Raw genomic sequence first — 10,039 nt, forward strand, 5'->3', positions numbered from 1 at the left:
TCTATACAGTCCTTAATGTTTTTATATTTACATCTACGTTTGAGTGTTTTTCAAATACTTTAATCCAAAGCAACTATGGAACTACTGGAAAAGGTATCTGGGTTATTCTCCCCTGGATCTAAAGGTGTTTGTTTCTCACCGTCGTCTCGATCTACGTGAACACTGTCTGTTGTTGAGCAAGGACTGTAACGGGTAGAAACGAAATCTAGAAAAATCCACATCTGTTTGTTTTACCATCTGGTTTACTGTAAATAAGGCAATAAGTCACTTCCCAGTTGTGTGTGGGCCGATGCGGAGTTCTGCTCCATCTCGGCAGGCGCGAATATCATGATTGATTTTCCTCCGTTCAGACCTTCAGATTCACAGGGTTTCTCTCGCTCCTGCACCTGTATCTCGTCTGACTTCCTCTCCTCGCACTTCCTGTCCTGTGCCCCATTTTGTTCCAGCTTCTTCAGACAGACGCCGTGATATTTATAACTTCTTTCCAGTCTATTTTCGAGGTTTGGTGTCTTCGTTCTGTGTTCGCACGTCTCTGTGGACCTTTGGTTCAGTTCAGTTGGGGAGACGAGAAAACTGTCACTCTAAAATTAGATTAATTTACATCTCTGAGAAGAACAGACTGGAGTATTTTCTTTTTTGTGTGAAGTATCTTGTCTTTCGTATAGCATGTATGCAGAACATGATAAAAACTAGCTGTTTAATGGAAAATACTATATGATGTACTTCACGTTGTGTTTATTTTTAGCATTTACTATTGTATTTTTGATTTGGTATATAAAAGGATCTATATTTATTCAGATTAGGTTGTTCATTGAAAATCCGCATTCACATATGTGTATATATAGTCAGGCTTGCTTATGAGAAATCAAAGATGTTTGTGTGAGCTGGATTTATTTTTATTCTTTGCCAAACTAGTCTGACAAAACTGTGTGAGCTATTTGTAAAAAACAATATATTGAACATTGCGTGATGTTTATTCTTACTTTGAGCGAGAGAGAGAGAGAGAGAGAGAGAGAAAGAGATAAGGGAGTAATTAGTGATCAGTAATAAAAGCCCCTCACAGTAGATTAGACCAGTGAGGCTCTTCACAGACGCCGTGCTGCAGATTTACCAGCTGTGAAAACACAACGAGAGAACCAGAAGATATAGAGCTCACCTGGGAGATGTAGTACATCATTCAGATTTAACCCCACCATATGTTTAACCACGAGAGAGAGATAGAGGCCTACAATGAATGTCAATAAAGCGCACACTGACTTCATTCATCACTGCTCTGATTATTGTGTGATTGTGTATATGTTGCGGAAAAAGTGTTGTGTGCGACCCGAGTTTGAATCCCGGCTTGTGGTCCTTCCCCAGCTCCTGTACCCCTCTCTCTCGTCCAATCAGTTACAATGATTGTCTACAAGAATCAGAAGTCCACATTGAAAATTTTTGTTAAATGCTGTTTACTTTTATAGCATGTATATTTGCAAATACATTTAATATTTTTTATGCACACACATTCTATATATATATATTTAATGTTTTATATATTTTCTTAAGATTCTAAAATATGAATACTGTGTTTGACATTGACCTTGTTAAAGGGGGGATGCAATGGTGTTTCGTGCACTTTTTTTACAAAGTTAAATATGCTGGCTTCTCATGGTCAACTTGTCAAAGAATGAGTTGGACGTATGACGTGGTATTTCTGTGCTTGATACACTCCCCGAGCAATCCAACAAAGTATTTTATAAGTCTGCATCCTATTCCTCTTATTGGGCAATTCTCCCGGAAAATCACAGCAAGGCAAAAGACAGAACCAACTGACGAGCGAGACCCGCTTACCATCAAGATTGTCTGTGCTGCGTCATGATTGGCTGAGCTGCAGCTCGTAACTCTTGCTTATTGTTTGAAACTGATAGATGGAGTGGTCCCAGCGTTAAAATATGCCGGACATGAACAGCATGCGGTAAGTGAAACTAAGTCACATGTTTGTGTTTTGTTGGCAATCGGCGCGTACGTGCATAATGTAAACAACTCGAACTTGTAGTGGATCAACAGTTATGGAGAGATAATACGATGATGTAGGCTATCGTGTGTTCGTGATTTAGTTCCTCCCCCCGTGCATCCCCAGGACGTTGTATTTTTCCGGAAATAATCGTACAGCTGTGTCTATCTTTTATAAATGTGATCAAACTAAATATTCTTCAGGATACACAGTATGCAATACTACTATAGGTACTCAAGATAAATATGAGATTGGTAGAAACTCCGTGTGTTATGGCAGCTTTAAATCCTAACAGTTCAGTTTTTCCACTGACACAAGTCATTCTGGAATTTATCGATCATAAGATTTTCACTCAATTTTTTGTCCTAATAATATATTTTGACAGGAACATTTTTGTAATTATTCGCTGAAAACGAAGCATTTCGTCGCTGTCCTTTTTAAACGCCAGATGTCTAAATTCACTATTTTTCAGGAAATGGAAAAAACACTTTACATTTACATTTAGGCATTTAGGCATTTGGAAGAAGCTTTTATTTAAAGCGACTTACATTGCTTTATCTTATACATTTTACATAGGTATTTGCAATCCCCTGGGATCGAACCCACAACTCTTACCACTGAGCTACACTGAGTGTACTTGTTAAAAGATGAAAATACTGTGTTGTCAAAGTTGACAAGCCCTTTTCAATATTTGTTTTGGCTTGATATTTGCAAAACCCAGTGACAAACATAAAGGGTTACTAATAATAGCCATTTATGGTAAAAAATCAACATCACAAAATTTGGAGATACGAGAGTTCAGAAGGACACAGAACATTATTCCCTCAATGTTTATGGCTAGAACTCATTCTGCTATAGCTGGTCAACCGCTTTAAATTGTGTTTCAAAGGATAGTTAACCAACACCACAAATTCCCCAAAGCGTGTGATCGATTTACCCAACAGTGGTGTACACACAGACACATTTAAGTGTTACAGGAAAAACCCAACGCTGGTTTTAACAAGCCCATGTGTTATTTAATCTGTTTATAGAACATCGGATACAAGCCTACAGAATTAAGTTTTTCGTCTGGCTATGCATCGCTCTTGTGTGTGTCTTTTGTTTCTCATAACTGTTCATTATTTTGTGTGGTTGTATTGATTGATTCTTTTCATATTAATAGACACTTATAAGAAAACTAATCACAAATGAGAATGGTTTCAATGGTTTCTTCCAGATGAGAATGCTGTATGAGCTTTGAAACAGCAAGCACAGAGAAGTCCGATTTCGCTGCAGGTCGATTGTTGTCATTTATTTGACTGTGTATACACGTGTGTGTGATAATTGGAAGGAATTGAACTGCGTATGACTGAAGTGCATCAGTGTTTAACACTGTGTTGAGTCGAACGGGGTAATTGAGTAGAACAGAGCGAGCCGAGCGCTGGAGAAGAGAGCGAGAGTGAAAGCGGAGTTATGGGAAAGTGGAATATTGACGACGTGTCAGGGTTGAAATTAAAGGTTTCTAACTAGGTTTGGAGGAGAGAGAGGTCCTGTATGTGTGATGGCATGCACACACAGGTAAAGTAAAGAGAGATGCATCTTGCTGCGAGTTTTGAAGTTGACTGATGTATTACTGAACACAAAAGCTTCAGGTCTTTTCAATTTCACCTTCATGCACAGTGGAAATGCTGAATTCCATCACACAATATAAAACCTCCCTCCGGCTTCGTGAGCTTGTGTGGGAATCGGGGAAAATAGTGACCGTAGTTCTGGTCCACAGGCCTCTCTCTTTCGCTCGCTCATCCTATCTTCCTCTCCCTGGCGTGCAGACACATTTGTAAGCGTGAAACAAGCGGTGACAGCGGGATGGCGGTCTGCTGCGAGGTTTCATCGAAGCTTTCCTCTTCGCATAATAACATATGGAAAGCCAATGCACGCCTTTCTCAGCCTCTTCGGTCAGACTGAAGGAGTTACAATTAAGATGAGAACCACAGAGTTTGGACAACTGTAAGAATGATGTCAGGATTTGCAAAAATCTCAAGTGCGTTGAAAAAAAACGGATAGACAAAGGGAATTTAAAGGTTAGGGAATAAGAGCTTGAATGTTTTTCACACCCCCGTCGGTGCTGATGGCAGGTGTGTGCATTTATGGGAGCTGGAGATTCGGGTTTCATTCAGCTGTGATTGACACTGGAGAGCTGAGCCGAGGGCCTATGGGAGAAAAACTCAAATTGGAGGCAGAGAGGGACAGAGACCTAGGAGCCAAACTTCAGAGAACACCAATGCAAGGCAGAAAATAACTTCTCCGATGGCTTCTGCTTTGTGTGGATGCCGAGATGTTGCTTTATCAATTTAAATAGGGAGCAGACAATGTCAAACAAGCGGGCACATGCCTTACACTCTCCCTGCCTTCATCTCTCTCTCTCCCCCTTCTAACTGTATATCCGTACATATGTATTTGTGTGTGTGTGTAAATATAGAAAGACACAGTATGTACAATGTGCAACCACACAAAAACACCTTTACACCATCATTTAAATTGCATTTTTTTCTCTTTAATATATATATATTTTTGTTTCTAGTAGAGAAACTAGATGAAATGTTATTTAAGACTTTTTCTTGGATATCAAGCTGTGTTTATTTGAGATGAAGCTTCCAATATTCACAGTTTTTAGAAATCTCTGCGATCTCAATATAAACGCATCAAATTCAGTCCAATTTTGTCTTCATTCTTTTACATTCTTTCTATTTCCATACAGCCGTGGAAAAAAAATGGGAGACAATTTTAAAGATGTTTAGGTAAAAGTAGGTATACGTATAGGTAAAATTACCATTTTTGTTTTATTCTGTGAACTAATATCAATATGTCTCCCAAATTTTTTTTCGATTTGCATTTATATTCAGAAAAGAAAAACTGAAGAAACAGGTGAAAATAATAGGAAATATGCTTTGTATTTATTCAGACCTCAAATACTATTCTTCACATGACTTCACATTCACTCTTAAGCTGTACAACAGTATCATTTGTTTGAGTATTTAGGAAAAGTTCAAAAAGTATTTTTTATGTGATAAACTGGATCTTTACCACAGTTATCATGTTGCCGTGCTGTGAGTCTTTCACATTGAAATTAAACCCACACTGCACTGAAATGAGCACAGTACGTCTACAAATGCTGATTGAAAGTTTGGAATGGTCTCCATTTTTTCTGCGGCTTTATATTTAGTCATACTATGTATGGTGATGAATTTGACAAATAAGATTTCCATTTGAAACTCTTTCTTAAGCCGTGTTATTAACACAAATTCTATAGCCCAGTAATGTTTATCAACAACGGACTCATGTATAACTATTTCACGTTTGACATTTTTGTTTAAAATATTTACTTCACTGGAACAGCTGAGAGCATTGCTCATGCTAAATCAATATCATTAACCAAACATAAAAAGACTCTTCTGAACGTCTCTTTCATTTCTTTTCACAGTGCAGAGGATTATTATGAATACAGTCATGGCATGAGTGGAGAATCATATGAATCTTATGGTGAGTGTGTTTTTTGAATTATTTACTTCATAATCATGTGAAATGAGTAGAGACTTTCCTACCGGACAGTCGATTGGCCATCGTCGAGAGATACAGCCGTCTAATTGCTTCAGACCCAGTACGTTGAAAGGCCTATGGGAATTTCTACAGTATTTCATCATCCTATTTTCCCAAAATTTCGCTCGATATTCACTCACCAGTGCAGTGAAGCAATAAGCCATGACAGGCACAGCATAACAGTGATTTTTATCACGGTAATGGGATGTAAATAAATGTATCTCTTAACCAGGGAAAAATCGCTGTAAGACTCCTTTGAGTGGATTATTTGCAGATATTATTTACAAAGTTTTGTGGCTTATCCAAACAGATCATCATGTGTTTTATAATGCATCTTTGTTTACAAAACAAACCCCAGGACCGTTCCTTCACCCAGCACACACAGTTCCTGCTGTACGGACGTTTTTATAAATCCTGCTGGCATTGCAGAGCTTTTGCTTGCAGTATATATACGCCTCGATTGTATTCGCGTGAACAGACAATTACAATGAATAGCGATGTGAGATGGGTCCGGATGCAGCCAAAGATCCAGAATGCCATTGGACGCTTTCAGTCGCGCAAGACGAGTTCTGCGGAAGGCAAATAAGGTCGCGCTCATGCACACCAGTCATGGAAGTGCTCGAATATAGCAGTGATATCTGAAAAAGCATTGCGGCGCTCTGAAATTGCTGATGTTGCTGATGTCAAGTCATCGTCCCAGAAACAGATAAGAAGCACAATTATGTTTTTTTTTCACCAGATGGAATATTAATGTGCGTTTACTGAGTATTCACAAAGGCATGTGCGGACAGTTGTGCAGATGTAAGCATTTGTGTGTTTGTTTATAAAAGTCAAAGCAGATTCAGCGAATGGTTTTGTCTGCTTTAAATCCTCGATTTTATTGATATCAACCAGATTTAAAGCCGCAAACCGTGTCATTTTTGGGCTCAAAATAAACATAAATCTGTTATAGCACATAAATCTGTGTCTCCATTTACAACACATTAACAAAAGTACGATTAAAAAAGAATGTTTTAGAAGTTGAAAATGATGTGTAAACGCTTTGCATTTTACATTTCTTAAGTCTTAGAAACATTCAAAGTCGAGTCATGCACGCACTTTACACACGTATACGCAATCCTTAACATTTCAGTTAACACTTTTCCGGGTGGCACGAAACACAGACAGCTTGACAGTTCAAAAGCGAACTCCCTATTATTCGCCTGATACACACCCTTGTTCTGTCTAAACGCAAGGACAGTGCAGCTGAAGCCTTTGCTTTTAAGCCAGTGCCGAGACTGACAGCTCTTTAATTAAAGATTATTGGCTATTGCTCTCCGTGTGAAAAACGAATCGCCGTGGAGTCGCACCCTTTGTGCCTTCTGCTCCTTAGAAGAGCGGGACGGGTGCGAGATCACACAAAAGCGTCCGTTGATACCGCCGGCCGTTCATCGATGCACGCCGCGGCGAATGAGCTCTGCTGTTACGCTAATGGCCGCGGTAACCTCTCGCCTGAGGGCACTCCGGTAAAACCCTTTCAAGTGGCCATTTGATCCGTGGATGCAATTAGATGTGTTTTGTTCTTTCTCAGGTGAAGGACAGAAGGTTTGAAGGCGTTTTCTGAGGGGTCAGTTTTAGACCATTACTAGATTAATGGTGGTTTTTCACACTAAACTGGAAATTGGTGATGTTTTGTAAAAGCTGCATGGAAATGTGATTTGGTTCACACAAAAAGAAGCATTCTGTCATCATTTATTCACCCTCATGTTGTTCAAAATTTTTATTAAATTCTGCAGAACACAAAAGAAAGCATTTTGAGAAATGTGTCCGTGGATTTGTTCATAATGGAAGTCAATGGGGATCAATCTTGTTTGGACTTTTCTTACCTCTCCATTTCTACCTTTGTGTTTACTTCTTTAGGCCCGGAGGAATGGACAAACGGCCGTAAAAAGGCGCCACCATCAAGAACGAGCAAAGGTGTTTACAGAGAGCAACCGTATTCCCGGTTCTGACCTGCTACACTCCTTCCCGTGCCCCCCCACAAAGTAATGGATTTTCTATGGACTCGCTTTTCTTTTTCAAATAAAATGAACCAAAACCACAAAAAATATAAACCCTCTTGAAGAAGTCGTTTCTGTGGACCCGTTGTTATGGACAATCCCCACAAACAGAATATTCTGGATCTGTTCACTAGATTTTAATCCGACACCCAATCAGAACTCGGATAGAGCCACATATGTCACAAGGGCACTAGCGGTTAGGGGCGGAGTTAGGCTATATGACGTGTACCATGTTTAGATTTAGCCAGGTGGGTTTTTGTAGATACTTTTTTTCAGAGGGGTGATCCGCTGCAGTGTGTACATTGTACCTTTAATGAAAATTATATAAAAAAAGAAAAAAATAATCTTGATGCACATATTGTTGTTTTCCTTATTTTCTCTTTTTTAAGTGGAAAGTTCAGCGTTAAAGGGCTTATAGGAGCATGTCGTAAGAACAATGTGCAGTTTCAGTTCGGATGAGAAAAGCCTGCGTGCTTTCGACTGATTTTCGTGTCGGGCATTTGAATCCTTTTCACGAGCTTTGTAATGATCGATGTTTTCTCTTAGTGAGTCACTGTCAGGAGCTTCTGAGTCCAACAAGATTTCCAATGTTACTCTAAAATAAAGTATAAGACTAAAATCTTCAATTCAAGTCAATGAGAATTTATCAAGCAGAGGCTGTGACACTTTGCTGTGCGGTTCTAATGTACTATAAACCCATTTAAATCGAATTATGGCTTTTCTTAGACTGTCCATTAGTATGTCATGTGCTATATACAGTATACAGTAGCCCGCAGGTGGGTAAGACAGCATTTAAAATAAAACCAAAGCTTCGCTTGTGACAGTCTAAGACATTTTATGGGAGATTAAGCAGTTTGGACAAATATTCTTTGAAAGTTTGAATCCATTTCAATTGCACATCAAAGAGTCACCAGTCATTTCTAAACCAAATAAAGTTTTAATTGACTGAACTTTAACTAGACGTGTTTAAAAAACTATTAAAAGCAAATTAATTGTCTCTTGAATTTTAAAAGATGATATTTATGAAAGTGATTGTGTTACTGGTGGTGGCAGTTAAATACACTTCTGTTAAGAGCTATAATCTTTGTAAGCTTGTGTAAGCCCTTTAATTCTCATCTCAGTTGATTATAAAATAAACTTTTTAAAGGAAAAAAACGTGAACATTTTGTCTTTATTCTTTTGCAAAACTACATAATCTAAACTAACATCTGTGTACATTTTGAGCAGATAACCATGCTGTAAGAATTAAAGCCACATAAATGTGAAAACAAATACTCGCCGAAAAAGCATATTAGTGGCAACACTTTTTAAAAAGCGTCAACTTTTATTATATTTTCTAAATTATTCAGATGCATGTAACTGTTTTGACATGAATTACTACTGTAGAGTTAAATGTAATTACAGCCTGCATCATTAAATTCACACTCTTTTGTTACACAACACACCCTGAAGATTATCTCGAAATTAATTTGCAATTATAAAGCCTTGTTATCTTTTATAGTTCTCTACTTGAAAACGCACCAAGATGACACGTCTTGTGCTAAAGCATCAAAAACCTCTTTATAAAAGTTTAACGTCTAATGACACATCACTGCTATTAATTTATTAATGATTTTACTTTAATTCTGATGGAATATTGCTTAAGGAAAATCCTGCACCTGGACAGTGATGCATCACATTGTCATTGTTGATAAACATTTTTATTTCAAGATTCAATAGTGTATAAAATATCTTGAATTTGGTTCTTTTCGGGGATTTTCCGCCTTTTCTGCTTGCTGTTTTTGCTCTTTCTTCCCCTTCTGGTCAAATGACCGTCTCTATAGTCCACTAAACAGCCCGCCCCCACATGACCTCTAAATGACCCCAGCTGACCTCAGAGCTGATGGCTGAAGGTGGTAGCTGTATATACAGGCCTCCGTTACACAAGGTAAACAACCGTCACAATCTAATCTCATGATTAACCTCTTACTCATCTAAACTAGCTCTTAAACTGGATAAAAAAAAACAAAAAAACATGTTAATTTAACACAACTTGTTTTGGCTTTTGCTGGGCAACTTAAATTAGAAGTAAATTTGTAAAAAGATGATTAAATAGTTGCATTAAAAAAAACTTTATCACTAAAATAAAATGACTTCTGTGATATGGTTTTGAATCAATGTATGATGAATATTTTCTTATTTAGCCAAAGCAGGATTGCAGATATTTGTTTGTTTTGTTTTTGTGTAATAATCGATACATTTTCTGTTTTAATGTTTGTCTCTTTCTTCAGGTTGTCGTAGCTGGGCCTGGAGTCATGAAATCCAGTAAAACGTCTCAGTTTGTCCCAAAGTAAGATCGCTTTTTAGGGAAAAAAGCTATTTATGTTGTCAAGCTATATTTTCATCATTTCTATTTTATTACAAAGTCCAGAATCAAAGTAATATGGCGCTT

At 38.0% G+C, this 10,039-nt stretch overlaps 1 protein-coding gene across 2 annotated transcripts in view; it reads left to right on the forward strand.

Moving 5' to 3' along the window:
* Nucleotides 1-8,881, forward strand: part of khdrbs3 (KH domain containing, RNA binding, signal transduction associated 3) — a 78,076-nt gene extending 69,195 nt beyond the window's left edge. For both annotated transcript variants that reach the window (XM_056741552.1, XM_056741553.1), the window contains exons 8-9: nt 5,454-5,512; nt 7,469-8,881. In XM_056741552.1, the coding sequence (XP_056597530.1) occupies nt 5,454-5,512; nt 7,469-7,560 (151 nt within the window). In that variant the 3' untranslated portion in view covers nt 7,561-8,881. The remainder of the gene's footprint in view (nt 1-5,453; nt 5,513-7,468) is intronic.
* Nucleotides 8,882-10,039: the final 1,158 nt, after the last annotated feature.

This window comes from Triplophysa dalaica, chromosome 25 (genome assembly GCF_015846415.1).
Source record: "Triplophysa dalaica isolate WHDGS20190420 chromosome 25, ASM1584641v1, whole genome shotgun sequence".
NCBI lineage: Eukaryota > Metazoa > Chordata > Actinopteri > Cypriniformes > Nemacheilidae > Triplophysa > Triplophysa dalaica.